This window comes from Alternaria ventricosa (assembly GCF_023758065.1).
Source record: "Alternaria ventricosa strain BMP 2768 chromosome Unknown scaffold_2, whole genome shotgun sequence".
NCBI lineage: Eukaryota > Fungi > Ascomycota > Dothideomycetes > Pleosporales > Pleosporaceae > Alternaria > Alternaria ventricosa.
The window spans coordinates 2024662-2047310 of NW_026055682.1; the positions used below are offsets into that span (position 1 = coordinate 2024662).

The following is a 22649-nucleotide window of genomic DNA, read 5'->3' on the forward strand; positions in this document are numbered from 1 at the left end:
TACTCTCCAGCCCCTGGCGGCCAACGGTATCAGAAGCCAAGGATGAGTAGTATATCAGAAGTCCATCAGCAGAATCTTCCATGGCATCTCAACTTCCCAGAGGGAGCAACCGAACAAGAGATTGTTCGAGCACGACAGGGACAATACATGCAAGAACGCTTTACCGCCCAACAACAGCAGCAGGAAGAGAGAGCTGCCGGATCACCATCGCCTCGTTTATCGCCCGAGCAGACTGCGCCAACTAATGCACCTCCACATGCTCAAGCACACGGCGGTGGATTCAGGGAAATTCTGCCACGAGGTTTCACACAGCCCTATGCGACCTCGCAGGCAGCACAATCAAGTCATGATCTGCGTCCCATTATCAACCGCGACGCAACACCTGTACAGCCAACGCCGATACATCCGGGACAATCCCCGCCACCCGCTGCGTATCCTCTGCCTATGTCTCCCGATCCCACGGTGATCAAGGATCCTCAAAATTTCATTGCAAGCGGATTTGCCCCACCTCCACCACCGAAAACAGCCCATAGTCCCATGCAACCCGGGTTTCCTAACGCCCAGCCTTTTTCAGTCGAGGGGCAACGGCCGCATTCCCATAGCCCATCGTCACCAAACTATGTCTATGTCTCGCCACACAGGAACGCATCCCAGTGTGATGAGAAAATTCGAGACGAAGCCCCACCGTCATATGATGGTCCTGGTATGCCTAATAGTGGTTTGATGAAGAGTCGCCTCGAAGGACTTCGACCGCCCAATATCACAACGGATCTAGATGACGAATCGCGTGGTCGACAACCAGGTTCTCGTCCACGTCAACCCTCGATCGGCATCCTGCAGCATCCACAACCCGCCTCAATGGCTGCGTCACCTCAACGCACATCACCAGACATGGGCGCCGAGTCGTTACGTCGCCAGCTCCTACAGCAAGAGAATCTTGCGCACATGGAACGCGTCCAGCGCGAAAAGGAGAAGCGCGAGAGACATGAACGCGATAGGCAGGAGCGCGAGGCTGCAAGAGCAAGAGCCCGAGAGCTTGAGCGCAGCGCGTCTGGTGGCGGGCAGGTCGGCAGCCTGAGAAGCATTGGCGGTAGCACCACCGGAGGAGCTCCAAGCTGGGAGAGACGTGGGAGTCACAGCAATAGCAGACAGGTATTTGAACTGCCTGCCGTGGAAGACGACGAGCCCACCATGAAGGCAACTAGTTACCCGGGACAGGAGTGGGTACCTCCTATGTGGGATGGTGACTGAGCCCCAGTCCCTAGTCCGTCCTCTTTCCTTGTTATCAGCTCGAATTTGATACATTTGCGCTAATTTCCCTTCTTAATAGCTTCGATGCGAAGCGAAAGGGTCGCTTTTTTCTTTCTGCGCATATTGCACTTTATTGCATCTAGGTTGATCTACGCGTTTTGAGCGAAAGTTGGATACCCTCATCATCTCCCCTGGTACACATTGGACAGTTTCGGTCTTTGTCTTCTTTTCTTCGTCTGGCTTTGTTTCTACTTCTGTAAATTGTGGGTAATAGTAGATTAACTTTTTAACCTCGGCCAGTGCAACGCCAGTTCCGCACTACTCATCCTTTGCAACACTGATATGATTCGCTATCTGCTTGACAAGACGACTTATCCAATTTCCTCGTCGGTTCGGACCTGACGGGGAGTCAAACTCGTTCCCAACACCAAGATCTCTGTACTGTTAGTTAGTACCCCATCACGTGATACACTCACTGGCGTCGCCCTAGTAGTATATATACAGGGCTTCCTCCCTCTTACATACAACAACCACATCTCTCTTCTTGTTCTACGTGTACTGTGGTCCTTAGCTCGGTCCCACCTCTGACGGTGAGAGAAGAGCACAACATTGCCAATTCAGACACAAACATCTGCTCAAGCGAAAAAGGCCTTGCGCCCAAACATTGTCAACGCATAACTGCTTCAGACGTTTCACTCGTGTCTGGACAACGCTATGCGGATTTTGTATGCGACTTCGTCTATATCAAGGGCCTTGAGATTCCCTCCGCCCACTGTCGATGGAGCTTTTCCACCGTCGCTTGGTCTTTCTGACGGTACAACATTCTCCTCTTTTCGCCAATCATTCTACCTAACTCCGACGAACTACCCGTACGAGAACCTCTAAAATCAGCATACGTGAATCATTAACTAAAACGCCACAGTGTTCCGCACGATCTTCTCTGTGCGGACAATTCGTCAGCGCATAACACTGAGCGCCCAACCCCTAACGCGATTCGACAGTCTCCGTTTAAATTTTCTCGACGCTCTTGAGGCTTCAAACGCCGAAATCGAAGAAGATCTTGGCTTCATGGTCATCTACTTAATTTTCGACCCGTGCTCAACGCGTCCCCTTTCTTTTCCGCCTTGCAGCGGCATGGCAACGGCAATGCCTCCAGTATTGGAATCTACATCTCAGAAGAAAGGCAACAAGGACACTGCGAAGGATATTGAGGGAGAGGCAGAAGAGGGTATTGGGGAGGTAGTCTTCAGACCATGGCCATACTCCCTCCCGTCATGGCTTTGACCAAAAGCCAGTACAACCTTTTCGCTCATGAACGACAATATTATTCCGATTTCTGCTGTCGTAAGGTCTGAGCGCACAGGCGTTCTAAAATTCATTCTCTACGGTATTCCGGATCCAGAACGCTTCTCTTACAGCCAGGAACTAGTGGCGCCGGGTAGTTTTTTGCATAACATTCTCCATGGGATCAAGGAGATGGATGAGAATAAGGGTACTGTTGCTCGTGCCACCGCTGTCGAAAGTGAGAACGTAGAATTGTGCGAGGAGAATATCGAGAAAGGAAGAAGATGAAGTCCCAGTAGTCAAGGGTGTGCAGGTCAAGGTTGAAGTGGAAGATGTGCTGGGGAAAAATCATCACATGGGATATGGGATGATAGCGAAGTAGCGCTTAGCTGTTCCTCAGAATGTAACTCGTAACAAGCACAGTGCAGGTAGATAAAGCTTAGGACTAACACTTGCAGTCTGAAGCTGACATAAAGCTTAGATTATATCTAAGCAATGTTCGTTGTAGCATGTATGCAAAGAAATGTAACTAGTTAGCAGTTTTTCTGCACTCAAACAGTAAGTGTGCGACACATTGGTTCAACTTTTCTAATCATGTATCGGAAAATTGAAAACGTCAAGATAGATTTCCTGTTCTCAGCGCATACATCTCTTGCTTGTTATCCGTTAAGCCAAGCCCCGTGTCCAAAACTCGCAAAAGAAGAAAAGTTGCAGAAGATGCTTCCACAACGCGTGAGTCGTCGGATAATCCAGTCCCGGCGGCAGCTGCAGCGGTGAAGGGTATGGAACCATACGAAGCGACAGGCGAACTTATGAGCCAGTCCGACGAGTATCAGCTGGGTTGGCATCGACATCGTGATCCGCATGGATTGGCTAGCATGCCCTCAATTGAGAGGTGACTGTCGGTACCATGGGGCGTGTGCGAGAATTGCGAAGAGGAAAAGGAAGATGCGGGACAGCGACTTTCAGGGAGTTGATCAAAAGAACGACTAGTATAGAGAGAAGCTACCGGGAAAACATGAAGTCCAAGGCTGAAGGGAAAGCTACACAGAGGGTGAAGCTGAATCCGGATTGAGCTGATGTGTGTTTGTGTAAAGGTGGCGTGCAAAAACGGGGTTATGAAGGTTTCTTCTCTGGGGCAGCCTTTCCCTCTGGTTTCTTATGCTCAGTGTCGTAGATGATGACACCAAGAATGCCAGCATTGACGAGGAAAAAGAGTATGCTAGAAGCCCAGAGTCCGGGAACAAAAGTCGAACGGCCGTTGAACTCAAGTTGAAAGCCCTGCTGGAGCCAGGCAACTTGGCCCACAATCCAGAGCAGAAGTGCTGTGATACCGATGGGCGCTGAATGTAGGAGAGTCGAATCTGGAAGGTAGTATGGGAGAAACATCATGTACCAAAGAAAGTACTGGACAGAGTTAGTATTCATGCAAGACCGACAATTCACCCTATGACTTACCTGGCTTGTGCAGACCTTGTTAAAGGCAACGAAGGCAAACGTCTGCGCTAACATCGTGTTCGGAAGATCCTTCTTCGCTAACGCTAGTGGTATGAAGAAAGCACTGAGAAGCAGTTGCGGAATGAATGCTAAACGCTCTAGTCCGGAAGACAATGTGGTCGGCTCCAAGTCCGTAGTCGGGGACGATTTCAGGTAGAGGAGCGTATTATAAGGCGAAAAGTTGTGGCGGTGGTCGGTACGAGTCAGATGGTAAAGATAGCTATGCTCGAGGAATGGCCATCCGTACACCTTGTACATAAGCAGGTTCAAGCCCGTAAACGCAAGGAGACTGTAGAGTACGAGATATATTCTCGTGGGATTGACAAATTTGCGCGTTCTCTCGAGCAAGGAAGTTGGTGGTTGTTGTCGGGTCTCTGTCTCTGTTACAACTTGTGTATCATCGAGGAACCAAACAATAGAGGCTGCGTAGATGAACGGGTAGATTTTGAAGTGCACTGCGAACCCGAGCAAGAACCCAGTAAGCTCTCTTTGCTTTGCCAACACCGCCCAAAGCAATGCCGTTACGATAACTCCAAGCAGTCCCTCGGAGCTACCTCTTGTACTGATAGTGGCCACCATTGGATTCAGCAGCCAGATGCTGGCGAACTTGAGAGCCCGCTCGTTGCTCATCTTCTTGTACTGCTTCAAGATACGAAACATCATCCATCCTGTAGCAACATCGCCGATAGCGAAGAAGACCTTTCCGAACGAAAACCAGAATTGCCCAGACCATACAGTAGGGCAGATGAGCCACGCCAGGAGGGGCGTATAACGATACGTGTCCCGTGCGTAAGGGGACTCGCCACGCGAGATGTAGCGCGCAGCATCTGTGAAGACATAATAGTCGATATCGGTGTATTTCATAGCCGAATTTGCATCCTGCCAGAGTCCGTACAACAGGAAGATAACTCTCAGGATGATTGACGTTGTGAAGACCAGTGGTGGACTGCGGAAAAAAAAGGAAAGAGCCATGTTGTCTCCGGCATTACAAAAGCCAAGTTGACCAGACAAGACGCTGAAAGAAGCGAGCACGATGATAGGTGGATCGGAACCGATCTCGCTGGGTGGTGTGTTGATGAAACCCTGCAGGATGGACTCTCCAGGAGTGAGGGCAGCCGAAAGCGCTTTAGTCCGTAAACGCGATAGCCTCCACGTGAAGACGTGCACTAGCGGACAATCCCAGCGTTTGCCTGACGTTGGGTATAATCCCACAATCCACGCAGATCCATGGGCCTCAAACGACCAAGAGACGCAGCAATGGCGGACGAGAAGCCAGAGCAATCTTCATCGCCTTTTGTGGCGATGTTTGAAGGCTTCCGCGCAGAGCTAGATGAACACCATGATCGACGAGAGAGAATCATCAAGGCGTCGCGTGACATCACCGCGTCGAGCAAGAAGATGTACTAGACAACGATCGAGGTTCTTGTAGTCGATTGCTAACAACTGTGCAGCATCTTCACTCTCCAGAGGTAGGTCTTTATGACGGCCTGACCAAACACACACTGACCTGACAAGGGTCCGCGCTGTTGGCCAAGCAGTACCACCATGGGTCACCAAGAAGAACGCGGAGTACTGGGAGACGATTGAGGATCGCTACCAGAACATTGCCGCCGACCTTCAGGGCCTGAATGCCTACCGCTACTCGCACAACATCACGGGCGGCAATCAAGAGTTTATGGAAGCGCTTAGCTTCCAGCATTACCTTGAAACACAATCACTGATCTCGTACAATGAAGCAAAGGGCCGTATCGCTGCTATGAGCGGCGAAGCTGGACCTATCTCCTTTACGCCAGAAGACTACATTCTCGGTGTTTGCGATATGACTGGCGAGCTGATGCGCTTCTCTGTCACGAGCATGGCGACAAACGGCAAACTTCCGTCTGGCAAACAGGCACAGGCGAACAAGAGGCTGAAGCAAGGCAATGGCCAAGACGATGCTGGCGACAAGATGGACATCGACGAAGAAGCACCAGTTGCGAATGAGAGCCAGAAGCCGCGGACTGTCTTGGATGACCTGAGGGCGATCCGGCTGCAGCTCGAGATGTTCGACGCACCGGGAGGGTCCAAGTTTGCAGCAGAGTTGGAGACGAAGAAGATGCCCGTGATGCGCGAGTGCGTGGACAAGGTAGAGAAGGGTCTTTATGGTTTGACTGTGCGTGGAAACGAGCGGCCCAAGGGCTGGATGCCAGACATGAGCAGTGCCAGAGAGGTGGAAAGTTACTAGCAAGGACTATCAAGGCGAATGAAATGCAAGACATCATGTACAGTTGGTTTGGTGTGGCTGGGTGCGTGGCGTGGCGCACCCCACTTGGCGTGGGCATCATGGTGCGGTGATGCGGGCCCGAACTTCACACGCCCGTCCGTGACAGTCACACCAACGACTATGGTCCTCTGCACCATGCCCAAGACTGATGCCCTCGCTCCCGCGCTTCGACTGGCCAGCGCAAATCTAATGCGCACACCCTGAAATCCTGCGTCGACACCCATGGCACGTACTGGCGCCCAACAACAAACCCGCACTTAGACCTGCTCCAACCGGAACCGTGGTTCACCAACCAAGCTGCCTACTGCTCCCATCCGCGCACCACCGTAGCCGATCGCTACTACACCCTCACTACCCTCGGCTGCGAGGCACATCGGCGATAATCATGCGTCGCAGTACCTGCCCCTCGCGGCCTGGCAAGCCCGAGGCTGCCATGCGCGCACCCGAGCCACCGAAGCGCAAGGTATTCAACTGCATCGTCGACGATACCGCTCTGATCGCCGGCGTCAAGAAGAGCACCCGCGATGGCATCCGCAAGTGGATCGCCCAGGACGCTATACGCCTTTATGTCCCGCTGCACAGTAGGCTATAGTATCGCAGCTCCCCTGTCCCCTTGACTAACGCACAACAAGCCCTTACTCAGCTCCACCGCCTCAAGAACGGCACGGAGCGCATCCACGCCGACGCCCGCGAAGCCGTCAAGTGGCTCGACGAAGTCACGTCCAATGAAGCCGCGAGCCGCGTCCAGCTCGAAGGCGTCGACGAAGCTTACACGACGTGGGGAGAGGTGGAGCACTTCCTGCTACCCGAGACATTGCTCTCCATGGAGGATAGCGAGTCGGACGAGGACGACTACCATGAAGATCTCGAAAGCTCCTTCAACGCCCTCGACATGTCCGACGGCACATCCATTAGCTCTACGCACAGCTTCGAGAACGTGTCCAAGACTCCCGAGTCGCCTGGTTCGCATTCGAGCAAGGCGTCCGCGCCTATCGACGCCGCCACACACACGGACAAGGCAGCCACGCTACTCAGAGCGTCCCCCGACCGTACCGCACGCAGCAGTACCGACATGGCTCGCGCTGATAAGACGACCAAAGGCTCCGTGCCTGTCTATCTCCAGCCCCTCTTCAATCACATCTTGTGGCGCATCAACAAGGAGGGCAATCCAGATGCAGCCCTGGAGTCCTACATCCTCCTCACCAATGACTCTGCCAAGCAGGCCATCGCTCAGAAGTTTGGCATCCGCGCTAAACGTCTTGAGCAGCTCCGAGATGCTGTTGCTCGTGAAGACCGCGAATACAAGAACCATCTCACCATCCACAAACTAGAAGTCGAAGCGACCGCTGCTAAGAGCGCCTCTCCCATCGCACCCAAAGCCGCAGAGCGACCCAAGTCCAGCCCCATACACACGAACGTAAACGAGAATAAGCCCGAAGACATCTCCGATGACGAGGACGAGGTACTTTTCAAGCGCGTCCCTCGGGGCCCCGCCGCCACTACCAACAACCAACGCGTCTTCGACCCGAACGATTTTGCTCGCACAAACCAGCAACAATCCCCTCGCGGTGGCCGTGGAGGTCATATGGCGCCCCGCGGTCGCGGTGGACCAGCCTTCCGGGGCCGTGGTAACTTTGCACCGCGCGGTGCATACGTTCCTCCAGGCCCAGTCTTCCGAGCTCCACCAGCTCCTCGACATGATTCGAATGCGCCTCTCGATCCAGACTCTTTCTCTCGCCCCGCCCCCAAAGTGGGCCCAGTTCGCGGCGGTGGAAGGCGAAAGCTGTGGGAGCCCAACTAGCAAACCGAAAGATGCGCGTCAGTAGCATTGCAGTAATCGAAATCCACAACGCCGGCATCGAACGGAACGCTGAACATGATTAAGACATGAACTATCAGTACACAAGGGGATTCGAGCAGGATAGGACAGGTACTGGACTGTACAGTGACCTCGCGGCCCCTTAGTCTACATTGCATCATGTCAACGCTGAGCAAAAGATGAGCGCAGGTCTTAGCAACTGGTCCACCGGAGCAATAGGTCCCCCATCCTTCCACTCCCAGTCAATCCAGAGCTGCCGCTACATCTAACGACTTGACCGGGGTCGACCATACTTTTCAAGAGCATACCTTCTTATTGGGTCCGTTCTCTACGAGCACTTTCTCCTTATGTGGTTCTGCGCTCATTCTTGCTTCACAACAAAATTGCACAATTGCCTCGTTCGCTACATGATCATGGTACTTCTGCGGCCCATTCACGGCCAAGGGTGTTATCTTTCACTTCAAACGGGGTCCTAATGTTTGCTTTACTGCCTTCTTGTACGCTTATCCGTGAGACCGAATAATAGTGAGCTATAGGAAGCGCGTGTGGGATAGGGGAAGAAACTCTATAGCTATGATCAACCAAAAATACACGTTCTGCTTTTGGAGGTTTCTATTTGCATGATGGGCTCAACGGAGGTCGATGGATTCATGTCTCTTCGTGAAGTATTGTCGGAGTAATTACTGGGCCCAGAAACAATGGCCAAATGCCTTGTTCTCTCCTACAATACCATAACAATGCTCAAGAGAACGTGCGTACTTAGGTGCCACTAACAGCTACGTCATTATCGACTTTGCTGCCTGCTCTAAACCTGATATATCAGTCTATCCAGTAGCAGTGCGATTAGTATTTATGCACCGGTTCAGTTTCGTGCTTGCACAGAGCAACATGAACACATCCATATCGAGAGAACAGTGTGTACATGAAATTATACCAAGAAGAAATAAACACAAAACTCTCCCAAGAACAAGACACATGGCCATGTTCGCCATGCAAACCCCTACTTCAACCAATTTACTCTCTCACACCCCTTAGCAATCTTCCAAAAGCACTTTGCCTTCTCCTCTTCAGTTCGTTGAAGCTACCCTGTTCAACCACCTTTCCTTGATCCAACACAACAATATGCTCAGCAATAGCCATCATCTCCCGCGCATGCGTAATGATGATGACCGTCATTCGTTGCCTCGGTCTATTGCCCTTATCACTGCCACTACCCACAGGCATCCGCTGCTGCAGGGGATACCCGACTTTGTAATCCCAATCCCCCTTTATCTCATCCCAAAACCAACCTGAACGGGTCCAGGGCGATATGGGTGAGGAGATGGTGGATCCAGTGTCTTCGATGCCGTGAACGAGACTGAAGATGGTCTCGCGGATGATTTGAGCGGAAGCTACATCTAGCGCGCTTGTTGCTTCATCGAGGATGAGCACATCGGGATTCCTAATGAGGGCGCGTGCGATCGAGACGCGTTGGGCTTGGCCTCCGGATAGACATGTGCCGCCTTCGCCGATGAGCGTGTTGTAACCTTGGGGCAGGCTGTCGATGAACTCAGCTATGCCAGCTGCGGTGGCGGCTGCGCGGATGCTTTTGATGCTTGTTTCGGGAAGTGAACGGGATAGGCCGTAGGCAATGTTTTCTGCGATAGTACCGGGGAAGAGGACGGGCGTTTGTGGTACTATGGCCATTCGGGAACGGAGAATGCTAGTATGCAGAGTCTGTATATCGTAATTTGAGACGGTCATATCGCTTGATGGGTTGGAGGACGAGAGTGGGTTATTGCCTGTTTGGTAAAGTTTAAGAAGGAGAGAGGCAATTGTAGATTTGCCTGCCCCCGAGGATCCGACGATAGCGGTGCAGCTCCCTTGTGGAATATGGAACGACACGTCCTGCAGTACTCTGATCTCGGGCCGGGCTGGATAGCTGAAGGTGACTTTGTTCAACGAAATGTCACCTGCAAACTGTATCTGAGCTTCGCCGGTGAGTTCGTGTGAGTCCATTGGTAGTCGTGCGAGACGTAGCAATCGTGATCCAGCATCCCTTGCCATGTTGATTTGAGTGACGTAGTTCGCCATATAGCTAACTTGACTGACACTAAGCATGAGTACCAAGAAGCATTCCAACACTTTGTCAACAGTGTACTCGTTTCTCGACATGAGATAACCTCCATACCAGTATAGCAGGATAGTTACGAAAATGACTCCAGTGAATGAAAGTCCATGGATGGATGCACAGTATATTGCGCGCTTGATGCCGACATTCACGGCTTCGGTAGTTGCGTCGGTATACCTTGCCTTGAAGTGATCTTCCAAAACTAGGCATCGAACAGTCTTGATATTGACGAAAGCTTCGTGGAGCACTTGACCAACCTTGTCAGCGGCCTCATTTTCCAATCTTTCCCAGCGGCTGCTGATAATGTTGTAGCACTTCGTGATAAGGAGGAGTACAGGACCGGTCGCGAGAGCAGCCAGGGCTAACTCCCATGCTATGACCATGCTCCAAAAGATAGAGATACAAACCATAAGATTCATAGTGAGGAAGACACAAGCAAATCGACCTGGAAGATTTCGAGCCTCTTCAGCAAAGTGATCCAACGTCTCGGCAAGCCGCGACACGCTGTTTTCTTCCTTGTCGAAGAAATCCCGTGATTGCATGAGGATGCGGCGCATAGCTTCCTTCTTTAGCGAAAGAGTCCACGCTTGCGCTACGGTATCTGAGAGGAAGAACATGAAGTAGCACGACAAACCATCGAGAGCGGCAATACCAAGAATGACGACGGCATATTTTTGGGACATTTCCTTCCTAGCGCCAGGCACGTAAAAGGTAGTCAAAAGCTGGGCGAAAACCCATGCGAATACTGGCGTGCATGCAGCATGAATCGTTGCGCTGAATGATGCTGCTAGAACGAAGAGACGCGGAACCCAGCCTATAGCGGGCCACACAGACATGAAAATCTCTTTCATGGGAAGAGAAGCGGCCGGGGAATCCGTTTCCTCATTATGATTTTTCCTGCGGAAGCGTTTGATTCTCTGAAGAAGCTTAGCGTTTCTCGAAGATTTCTTCAGTGCGTCCGAAAGAACTGGGACAGACTCGTTGGTCACAAAGGATTGCGAGTACGGAGCGATCGGCGAGACCGGTCGCGTAGATAGTTTGGGGACTGAACGCGAGCTAGTTCCTTCCGAAAACGACAGAGAGCGTCTGTGTAGGTTCGATCTTGAAGTAGGTCTCAAGCCATGGTCTTTCGATAAGATCGTTTTCTTAACAGCAGACGGCACAGCCGGGAGATATCTCGATGCCTCAGCATCTGGAGATGCTTGATATGCCTTAATGAGCTCTATCTGACCGCCTCGATCAGCCGTTTGTTCATGGATGGATAGCCTTGGGTCTGGGCCTAGGTCGACCGGTACACTATAGCCCCAAGACGCGCGGGTAGTCTCGGGATACGTTGCCAGCACTGACTGTCCAAAGTGAGCAACAGATAGCGGACGTGTCATGGAAACGATTCGGGCTGTCCGTGACTCCTCGCGTAGCACGTTGCCGTCACCAGCTTCAGCTCCCCAATAGAAGTCGTCCTTATGGTCATCAGGCTCATCGTCCGTGTCAGCCTCGGTGTGTGTATCGAGCAAAGACCTGAAAGATCCATCTTGTGACTCGAGCTCTTTTCGATATCCCTGTTGTACTACTCGGGCGTTGTCCAGCAAATACAGGAAGTCGTTGGGTTCGATCTGCAAGATGTCATGGGTAATGATGATCGTTGTCTTCCCTTTCCGCCAGCTTCTTATAGCGTCAAGCATCTCGGCTCGTGTAACGTAATCAAGAGAACTGGTTGATTCGTCCAGGATCAGCACCGGCGAGTTCCGAATTCTAGCTCGGGCTAGAGCCATTCTTTGTCTCTGCCCTCCACTCAATGAGCCACCCTTCATGCCAAGTTCAGTATCCAGTCCATCGAGAAGGCTCTCCATAACAGGTTCTAGCATAGCAAACTTGACTGCATTGCGGATATCTTTCACATCCACTGTATCGCCTAGCTGACCAAGAGCGAGATTGTGGCGGATAGTACCATTGAACAGCACGCTGTGCTGCTCAACAAGCGTGACATTCTGTCGTAGCCATTTGACGTCCAAGTCTTCGAGTGGAACGCCATCCAGGAATATCTGTCCTGAACAAGGTCGATAGAAGCGGACGAGAAGTTGTCCTAGTGTGCTTTTTCCGGAACCGCTTTTTCCGACAACAAAAGTCGTTTCTCCAGCCCGGATCAGAAGCGAAGCATCTCGAATGGCAGTCTCGTCTGCGCGTGAAGGATATGAGAATGTGACCTGGTTGACCGTTAGTATGGAGCATCGAAGCGATGTGAGAAGCATTACCTTTCGAAATTCGAGCTGGCCCGTACATCTCTCGGGCCGCAGTTTGCCTTGCGATTCGAGTTGCTGATCGCTCGTTGAAATCTGCTTCATAAGCACGCTTAATCTTGCACCGGCCATCTTTCCTTGCTGCAACACAATCAGCTGAGGCATTATCTGGGTCATCCCAGACATTGCCATAAGTGCTGCCCAGAATGTCTTGAGGACCTGTTCTGGGTCACTTTCCCCGGTTTCGACGAGGTGACTGCCATACCAGAATCCTTGAACAAAAACGCTGATCGTAAAAAATTGCATAATGCCGATCTGCATAGAGCGGAAGTTGGCCACGCTTCTGTATAAGCTCGCTGCAATGGTGACGATGCTGGTAAAGACATGGAGCTCGTATCTTTCCCCGTTGAAGCATTTAACCGTCTCGATACTTGTTACTGCAGTCGTAATATATTTCAGTGCCGACTTCAAGTTCTCGGCATGCTCGTGTGCTCGTAGTGACAGCCGCTTTGCCACTGAGGATTGAACCAAGTATAGAACTGGTATTGTACACAAGACAACCAATGTTAGGTTCCACGAATAGTAAAAAGCGACCCCCAAGGATGCGACACCTTGCACGAGCGACTGGACAGCTTCGCCAAAAGGAGATGATACTGCAAGTTGCAAGTCGCGGATGTGCCTGTTCTTCGTTAGTAGACATATCCCTACGGTGATTCGGATATTAGAGTGGCACCTACATCTGTACTGTGGGCAGAAACGCGGCGATACCATCCTCCCGCGTATCGAACCAAGCCATGTCCTTTTTAATGAGAGCATCGAAGATCCTGTTGCGGGCACTCCTCGCCTGGAGCTCTCCGAACATGAGAAAGAAAAGATGGCAGAAACTATTGGCAATCCAGTTGAGTGTTGCGAGAGCGGTAAGAATTATGCACAACCTGGCCATGTTGCTCATGAGTTGGCTGCTGCCTATCGATCCTTCGCCATAGCTTGTGTATTGACCGAATACAAGACCGTAAAGGATTGCGAAAGCGGGCATGGAAAGCGCAGCGAAGGACGCCATGGCAACACCACCAAGCAGTGCGGGCATATGCTGTTTTGTGGTGAAAGTGAACAACGTCCTCCATCCCACGCTTGATATATAATCCTGCTCCTCATCATTCAGAGATGGCGGCTTTTCGGAACGGGCGGTCGCGTTTGGATTGGGCGTCGTCGCCATCTTGGCCGCTCACCGGCAGTGACTGCGAAAAGAGAGTGCGTGAGGTAGTGGAATCGACAAAAGGTAAGAGCGACCCAACAGCGAGATGAGGTGAGGAAAGAGAATAGGGAATTACCACATATGGACTAGTCTGTGGCGGCCATGTGGTCGTAGCCCTGGAAAGATGGTTTCCGCGCACCTGCTTTCGTCGCTTACTTTGTCTGTCCTTAACATTGTTCTCCAGCCACCAATCGCCGCCTTCACGAAAAGCCCAAAAGTTGCATCCGCTCATGCGATCACTCTAGAATGAGATGAAACAGTGGCTTTCTCCGCGCAGGTCATCAACGGATGGTAAAATGAGAGCAACACACCTGATTCAGCGCTTTGTTGGTCTTGTAGTTGATGTGCACAGTGTAGGCCGACAACTGACGAAGATTACACATTCACCAATACGTCAATTACCAAGCCAATATGATACTACACCGATGATCCAGTGGCTTGCACGACGGATGTTCATAGACGGGTATAGCTGGGCGCCCGACAAAGAACGTGGGCTCGTAAGCGACGAACAAGTGACGGGCCGGATGTCGACAATGCAGCCGCGTATTGGCGTCCCTTGCGAACAATAGCTTGGAATTTAGAATTTCCAGGATCATCCTGCGGCGAACTACTTGCCCTGCGCCTTCTCGTATATCCAGTCGTTCAGGCCTTCTCGGTTACTGCGCATGTCAGCATCGGGCGCGCCGCTGTATCTAGGGCATAGCTTACCGAGCGATTTCGATAGCGTAGAACTGCATTCGAACAGCGAATATAGTGCCTTCCTGGCTGTATTCCATCTTGGGACTTGCGCGCAGCATTGTGCCGAAGTTGTAGTCCTCAACCTTCTTCTCGTACTCACTGATGAACTTGCGCCATCGCTCCTTGCCCTCCTTGCTCTTCATCTCATCCTCGTTTAGTGTGGCTGATGCGTCGAACTCGGGGAATTCCGTCTTGAGGTGTTCGTAGATTTCGTCGTCGATCTTGGTGAGTCGCAGCTTGGAGCCGGGTACTTTCTCGAGGATCTTCCAGTATGTTTCCATGTGCTGCACGACTGGACGATACTGTTAGCATGGTCGCGAACGGTAGGTATCGTGTTCTGTACCTTTGACCGCGAACTGCTTCTCGATCTATGGACACTGTTAGCGATGACTGTCCACGCGCTGGCTTTGGGGCACCTGCATCTTCAAAGTTCTCAGTCTCCTCCGGATTGATGCTCGTGCCTAGTGGGCCTGCGAGAGACATTCTGGCGATGTCGCTGAGGGAATATTATCTATGTGCAGGTTGAAGTGGGAGTGCAGAGAGTGACGTGGGTGCGTGCAGCAGCAGCACTCAGCGCGGTGAAGGCCGACAAAAAATCGCGGAAACGCACTCCGTCATTGCCCCGCCACACTTCGCGGGGCTGACTCAACCCCAATTTTCCCATCATGAACACCACTCTCACATGTGATTCTGGCGAGCCAATGTTGCCAACTCTACATGTGAGTCTGCATTGCATCGAGTCAGACAGCAGCTAACTACCGCAGCATGAATGCACTCGCGTACCAGTGACGGCACTGGCCTCTTGCGGCGCTCTGCTGATCGCTGCAGAAGGCCCCTTTCTACGCTTCCACCATGCCAAGGGCTCGCGGTACATCTCTTCCGAGCGCGTCTTCAAAGCTCAAGCAATCCATGGAATACGCGTCTTTTCTGAAGAGCATGCGCATGTCACCAAACTCGTCGTCTGGGGTGGAAGGCTGGTCCGCGCCCTCGAGATTGGCTTTGCAGGTCAAGTTGGCAGCCAAGGCCTGAACCTATGTTTTTCCAACGTCGCGAAGGCTTCAGATTGGATTCTTGATCTCGCTCCTCGTCCCAAAGGCCTGGATGACGATGCTCAGTACCACAAAGGATCCTGCATTGCTGTCACTGCTCATAACGCACTGCTGCACGTTGAAATGGAACAAAGGACGTCGGACGACATCCACATGACCAAGTGCGCATTCCACACATTGATCCGTTGCAGTACCATTTCCTTGCTGACATCTCAGTTTCAGTCATATCGATGTAGCTGTATCTGATCTTACTTCAAGCTCTCGATCTATCCTCTACTCCGCTCACCTGTTCTGGGAGAATCTAAACCAGGTTCTTGTTGCTGCTGGGACAGCGTTCGGTGAAATCATATACTGGTCATGGTGTGACAATAGCGGCGGTGGATTGGCTTCCCGTATCCATCGCGTCTTTCTGGGTCACGAGGGCTCAATTTTCGGGGTTCAGATTTCGGAAGAGCTACCGACCGAATGTTGTCAAAGACTGAGGCGGGTGGTAGCAAGCTGCAGCGACGACCGCACAATCCGAATATGGGACGTCTCGGATGTGAACACTAGTGCCACTACCTCGGAAGCTCATAGCAATGACTTGGAGGTTCTGAGGACTCGCCATACCGGCTTCACCAACGAAGCTTTCGACTCGGATGAGTTCCATAGCTCGAGCTGTCTCGCCATCGGATGGGGCCATCTTTCACGCGTTTGGACGGTCCGCTTTCTCGAAGCATCGCCATGCAATGGATCATTGTTACTCCAGTCTGCCGGTGAAGATGCAACTGCAAGGACATGGGAACTTACACCAAACCCTTCAGGTAGCACGAGCTTTCCTTACAGGTTGCTAGAACTTGACTACACCGCGCACCATAGTGGAAAGAACCTGTGGTCGACTGTTGTTTCCAATGACTCCACAGGAATACAGCAGGTTATTGCTGGTGGCGCTGATAGTAAAGTCACCGCTACCCCGTTATTTCGCATTCTGCAGGCAGAGAAGGATTTACATGGCGCGATCGCTGAGTATACCGTAAACGACATACTATCATGGGCGCAAATGGCCGAGTCTGATCACAACAGGGCTGAATCTGTGGGCGGCCCAAAGTCTTCAAGGAAAGCAGAGTTCTTCAGGAGCTATTGCTTTGTCGATGAGAACTCATTTTTGCTTACTACTAACTCTGGAAACGTACTTATCGGCACCATTTCGTCCAAGACAGCCCCCAGTCAGTCAAGCCTCCTCGCGAACTCAACGTTACTCGATCAACTGAGGGATCTTTCTGGTTATTCTGTCTGCACGAGTGGCTCCCGTCCTGGTTTCGCTTACATCGCTGGTAATAGCGGCAACATCTACGTGTACAGTAAGAAGTCAAATACCCTGGCAATCTTGCATGCCATTGATGGCAAAGTCGGAGATATTTTCGCTGCAGAGGTATCAAACACGGATGGCTCAAATATAGCGGCATTACTTGTGACCCTTGTTGGTCAAGGTGAAGCGCAGTTGTTATACGTGGACCCTGATAGCAACACGAGCATTCTGAGAGTTGTGCAGATACCCATTGCAGAATCTCCGACCGGCTCGGTTATCACAAGTATGACTTATGCAAGAATACCTGGGAGAGACTCTGTCATCGTTGGGTTTCGTCGGGGTTCGATCGCACTTTATGAAATCCGTAAAGGCGAAGGAGGCACAGATGTCGCTACCTTGCTACGGATCATCGAGAAAGCACATGGTGCGGAAGCAGTCACCTCTCTTACATGGCGTCCCTCGTCTGAAGGTTCCGTACACGGCCACCTGTTCTCCATAGGAAGAGATGGGCGTCTCAGCGTACACCAATTCGATGCATCTACAAACGTTGTCGAGCTGGTGCATGATCTTGCGGTCCCATTCGGACCAAACATCGAAGGCTTATACTTCCAGGACGATCAACTCTTCATACACGGCTTCTCAAGCAAGAAGTGGTATCTCTACGATGTGACTAACGAAGAAGAAGTCATGAGTATCGAAACCGGAGGAGCCCATAGAAGTTGGGCCTTCCGGTCACATTCGTCGCTAGGCGGTACCCTAGTATGGACTCGAGCCTCTAGTATGCATATATGCAGTCAGAACAGACCAAATCATACAGTCGTTCGACGAGGTGGTCATGGACGCGAGCTCAAGGCGGTCGCAGTTGCATCGGAGATGAACGGTAGACCTCACCCACTCATCGCCACAGGCGCTGAGGATACCGATATCAAGATATTCCACTATATTAATGATGATCTGATATGCCAAAGGACTATTCGCAAGCACACCACAGGGATTCAGCATCTACAATGGTCGCAGGACGGTGATTATCTGTTTAGCAGTGGGGGCTGTGAAGAATGTAAGACTTTTGTACAAAGCTGCAGAGCTGCTGCTAACTTCCGTCACAGTCTATGTATGGCGGATCCGGGACTTACCCGCCTCTGCCCTTGAGATTGGAGTCGTGTGCGAGCATGTGTACACGCCAGAAAGTGAGCATGCAGATTTGAGACTCATGTCTTTCGATGTGATCACATCGGGATCCGCACATACTATCACGATGGTGTTCTCAGATTCCAGCATCAAGGTGAGCTGGTCTCCGTATTCTCAATGTAGCATGGCGCTGATGTGACAAGGTCTATCGTTATGATCCTGCCGCTGCTGTCACATGGCAGTCTCTTGGAAAGGGTCTTTACTTTACATCCTGTTTGACACAGTGTATGTTCCTCTCTAGAGAAAAGGTTTTGACAGCTGGTACCGATGGCCATACCGTGGTATGGCCGCTAATGGCAGAAACCGAACGATCGCCTGGGCAATCCACTAGGTCAAATGATCAATTGGGATGGCATCATCCGGCAAGAATACATCAAAACTCATCGAAGGCCATGACATCCCGCTCCATTGATGCGGATACCTGGCTCATCGTATCCGGTGGTGACGATGGCGGTCTGGCGTGTGTACTCGCACGGTCTACGTCTTTGCATTCATCGACTTCGCCTACGACAACCTATGTTTCGCCACCGATCCTCGTCAACCGCGCACATGGCTCTGGAGTAACGTCGTGCGCTCTCTTCAGACACAAATCACGCATTTTCCTTGTCACGTCAGGAAATGACGAGTGGATCAGACTGTGGCAGATTGCACTGCGGGAGACTAACTCCGAAGCTGGAACTAAAACTGCAGCAGATCATGAAGGCGCTCTGACGGTCCAGAGATTGCATAGAATCAAGACCAATGTTGCAGATGCATCTAGTATGGCGGTGCTTGATGAAGGCAATAGTGGTGGCGATGCGAGGGTGCTGGTCTGTGGAGTGGGCATGGAAGTCATACGTATAGCTTTGGATGGGTGATACACAATCGATAGGCATGGTCGTCATTCGTCCGCACCCGAGTGTCTGCTGCTGTAATCGTCTCGTGCCATGCTGCTGTAAGTATGCGATTAGCGGCCAAGCGATTGTTGCTGGAGCAACGCGTATCCCGATGCGGCTAGTCGTCGTTGGCGCTTTGACAACACAACACGGCAAGCACGTCCACAACCTCGACTGAACCAGTCTCACCCCAGACCGACAACGACATACCACCAAGACCGCGAACATCGACAGACATCATGGTCGCTACACGTCGCGGTGCGAAAACCGCCCCAGAGGTCGCCTCTGCACCCCCCAACACGCTCAACGCCCCTCCCAAGCGCGGCAGGAAGAAGGCAATCGAGGAAGCTGCTGAGCCAGCGCCTGCCCCGGCCAAACCCACAAGGACAACTGCTGTGAAGCGCAAAGCCCAGGCTGAGCCTGAGGATGCTGAGCCGCCCATGGCCAAGAAGACTGTTGCAAAAAACGCCGCGCGCACTATCAAGGCCCAGACCAGAGCCGCACCCGCACCTGCTCCGGCAGTGAGGGCCACGCGTGGTCGCAAAGCCGAGGAGCCTGCCGCTACAGAGGATCCCGAACCCATTGAAGAGGCCCCTAAGCCAGCTGCCGCCCGTACGCGCAAGATCGCAGCAGTAAAAAAGGCACCTATCCCCAAGGTCGAGAAGCCTGCTGTCGCCCCAGAGCCTGCCGTCGAAGAAGCAGTCAAGCCAACATCAAGAGCTATACGCAAAGCACCTGCAAAGAAGACGCCCATCCCCAAGAAGAGCGAGCCTGCAGTTGTCGACAAGACCGTCACCAGCGAGCCTGCTAAGCCAGCACCCCGTACACGCAAAGCAGCAGTGCCAAAAGTCTCCGCACCCGCACCCGCCATCGTACCGAGAGCCACACGCGGCCGTAATGCCCCTGCAGTCCCACAGGAGTCGCCTCTCAAGGCTCCGGCCCGCAAGCCTACAAAGAAGGCTGCTATTGTCACTAAGGCGAAGCCTGAGCCTGAGCCGGTCGCTGAAACAGTCGAGGAGCCTGTTGTTGAAGTCTTTGATGAGCCTATTGCTGAGATCATCGAGCGATCTGTTCTAGAGGCCGACGAAGATGCAGTCATGGAGGAGGTGGAGGAGCCTGTCGTGGAGGCAATCGAGAAGCCGTTCACAGAGTTCCCTAGCTACCCGACAACCCCCTCCCACATCACTGCCCCCATGACCTCAAGAGAGGCAATCGCCGAGCTTCCCGGCTACCCCACGACTCCCTCGCATATCCTTGCACCTTTGTCGAACAAAGCCGCTCTTAGAGAACTCGCAGGATATCCCACAACACCTTCGCACGTCGCTGCATCTGTTGCAATCGCTACACCCGAGGTTCAGGCCGAACTCATGGAGCATGGGTACAATGACGTCGTCATGGGCGATGTTCAGGAGACAAAAGCAGTCGAGCAGATTGAGGCTTGCCATACTTTTCAGGCTGCCGAGAGCGTGATCGAAGCCACAATAGAGGTGCCAGGAAGCCCTCAGCACGTCAAAAACCCTCGCAATGTCGAAGAAAATGACTGCCAGGGCCGCCAGACTACGGTCGATGTCTCCTTCACCCCGGCTGCAAAGACCCCGATATCGGTCCAGCTAAAGACACCATACCACGATGCGACGCCCGCCCAGCGTTCGTTTTCGGACATTTCCGGCACTCCACCTGCACACATCGTCTGGGGCGTCACCGATCAGGAAGCATTCGAGGAGCTTCCTGAGGCGTACCCTGCCACACCCGCCCACGTCATCGCGCCCATCACCTCCAAAGCAGCACTGGCCGAGCTCCCGGGTTACCCCAAAACACCAGCTCATATCAGCGCACCTGTGACCTCCAAGGCAGCATTGGCCGAGCTCCCGGGTTACCCCAAAACACCAGCTCATATCAGCGCACCTGTGACCTCCAAGGCAGCATTGGCCGAGCTTCCAGATTACCCCAAAACACCAGCTCATATTAAGGCGCCAATGACACCACGTCGCGCTCTCGCTGAACTGCCCGACTACCCCACCACACCAAGCCTGGCTCTTGAGGCTGCTCTCCAGGAAGAGATCACTGCTTCAGTCAAGAAGCAGACACCCTCACCTATAAGATTCTCAACTCTGAAGAATGACTCATTCGATCTCGAGGAATCGAGCGAGCTTGCCGACATCAGTGAGCTCACCGACGCTAGCAAACTCAGTGAGATTGTTCCTCCAGACACCGCTGTCGAGGCTTCTCCTTTTATCACTAAGCCAACCATGCAACTGGCTCCGCTCAAACTTGCACCTACTTTTGCAGGCCTCGAGCCAGTGTCACCGAAGAAGTCCGCCTTGCGATCACCTCAGAAGGTCATGGACGCTAAGACTCCTAAGAAGACTGTCGCTTGGACAGATGTTCAAGCAGACGAGAGCGATCTATTTCTCTACGAAGGCATCCTCCAGGGCATGGTCTTCTACGTCGATGTCACACGGAACGGTAGGGAGCAGAACTTCTTGTTCCGCGGTCTGCTCGAGGATCTCGGCGCGAAGGTAGTCCAAGACATATCTCATGCGTCTCTGAGCCACGTTCTCTTCAAGGATGGAAGCATGTCCACACTGGAGAAGTGCCTTGAAAGCAAAGGAGCCATCAAGTGTGTCAACGTGGGGTGGGTGTTGGATAGTGAGTCGAACAAGAAGCGTATGGACGAAGACCATTACCTAGTCGACCTATCGATTGCGAAGCCAGCAACTCCTCTGCCCACTACTACGGCGAAGCCATTCACACCTTTCAAGACTCCTTCCAAGTATGCGCTACCTCCTTCCTCCCAGTGTAAAATGCCTAGCACCCCGACAAGTTCTGAGTTCGATCGCTCTTTCAATGACGATAAGGAAAATTGCGAAGTTGGGATGTTTTTCGACGACAAGAGCCCGCTTGCACCTCGCACACTTCCCCTCAAGAAGTCGTCTTTCTTATTCAGCAGATCAGCCATCAAGACCCCATCCAAGTCCATCTTCCTTGGGGCGACGCCATCGAAAGCGACCTTGTCGGCTATAAAGCCTGCGCCTCAGCCCTTCACCACCGTCAAGAAGCGCCCCGTAGAGTCTTCCTTCTTCAATAGCGCCCTTGGCCCACCCAAGAAGCTGCGCCTCATGTAGTCATCTCATCGGTCCTGCTGGCATTCAAATTGTTTAATCTGTTTACGGAGTTTGGAATACCATGCAGGCATTGGGTAGGCGTGGATGGGATAAGGTGTTTGGTATCTGTTTCGCAAAGTTTCGGTCATGCTGTTGTCATCCCTGTCAGCCCTTCATCGCGGCTTGAGGTTTCCCATTGAGTGCTGCCTCCCTTCAAGGTTTGGCCTTCGTGGAAATCCAACATAGCCAGATGAAGGGCGCACTTGTGGCGTCTTTGCATACCTTGGCTCTTGCTTGTTTGTCGTCTTCCTCTTGTGCGATTACATGGGGTTTTGCATATTATGGATGGACGATGCTGTACGGAATACAGTTGAGCATTCTTGGCGTTTCTGGATACACGGACACTCCAATGGAGACGATCACGATTAAGGTCACTTGCTTTTGTCTTACATTATTGTCTCGTTTCGATACGAATCACAGCACGAATACTCCATGCTCTTACTCAATGGGTTGGGCTTGCGTAGACCCTACTGTCAACTGGTGGTCTTGCGAGTGACTAGTATAATTCATTTCTTGTATTAGCAATACTCCTCATTCGAGAGCACTGGCCGTACGGGTGTGAATGCATACCAATATGATGCTCGCACAAGCGTATCGAAAGTAACACCCCTGCAGTATGTGCAGTAAATGC

General features: G+C 52.2%; 5 protein-coding genes across 5 annotated transcripts; 2 read left to right on the forward strand and 3 right to left on the reverse strand.

Moving 5' to 3' along the window:
• Nucleotides 1-3651: 3651 nt before the first annotated feature.
• On the reverse strand, nt 3652-5004 carry J4E93_001667 (uncharacterized protein; the record flags this gene model as incomplete). Its single annotated transcript, XM_049339617.1, has 2 exons — nt 3652-3942; nt 3994-5004. 2 exons carry the CDS (start codon nt 5002-5004, stop codon nt 3652-3654), a joined length of 1302 nt encoding a protein of 433 aa, XP_049203574.1.
• A 1676-nt stretch (nt 5005-6680) lies between these two features.
• Nucleotides 6681-8096, forward strand: J4E93_001668 (uncharacterized protein; the record flags this gene model as incomplete). The annotated part of the gene is made up of 2 exons (XM_049339618.1): nt 6681-6876; nt 6928-8096. The coding sequence occupies 2 exons, from the start codon at nt 6681-6683 to the stop codon at nt 8094-8096; spliced, it is 1365 nt and encodes a 454-aa protein (XP_049203575.1).
• Nucleotides 8097-9128: 1032 nt separating this feature from the next.
• Nucleotides 9129-13548, reverse strand: J4E93_001669 (uncharacterized protein; the record flags this gene model as incomplete). Its single annotated transcript, XM_049339619.1, has 3 exons — nt 9129-12428; nt 12477-13140; nt 13199-13548. 3 exons carry the CDS (start codon nt 13546-13548, stop codon nt 9129-9131), a joined length of 4314 nt encoding a protein of 1437 aa, XP_049203576.1.
• Nucleotides 13549-14323: 775 nt separating this feature from the next.
• Nucleotides 14324-14937, reverse strand: J4E93_001670 (uncharacterized protein; the record flags this gene model as incomplete). Its single annotated transcript, XM_049339620.1, has 4 exons — nt 14324-14375; nt 14425-14746; nt 14798-14822; nt 14875-14937. The coding sequence occupies 4 exons, from the start codon at nt 14935-14937 to the stop codon at nt 14324-14326; spliced, it is 462 nt and encodes a 153-aa protein (XP_049203577.1).
• Nucleotides 14938-19093: 4156 nt separating this feature from the next.
• On the forward strand, nt 19094-21979 carry J4E93_001671 (uncharacterized protein; the record flags this gene model as incomplete). Its single annotated transcript, XM_049339621.1, has 1 exon — nt 19094-21979. The coding sequence occupies one exon, from the start codon at nt 19094-19096 to the stop codon at nt 21977-21979; it is 2886 nt and encodes a 961-aa protein (XP_049203578.1).
• Between the last annotated feature and the right edge of the window lie 670 nt (nt 21980-22649).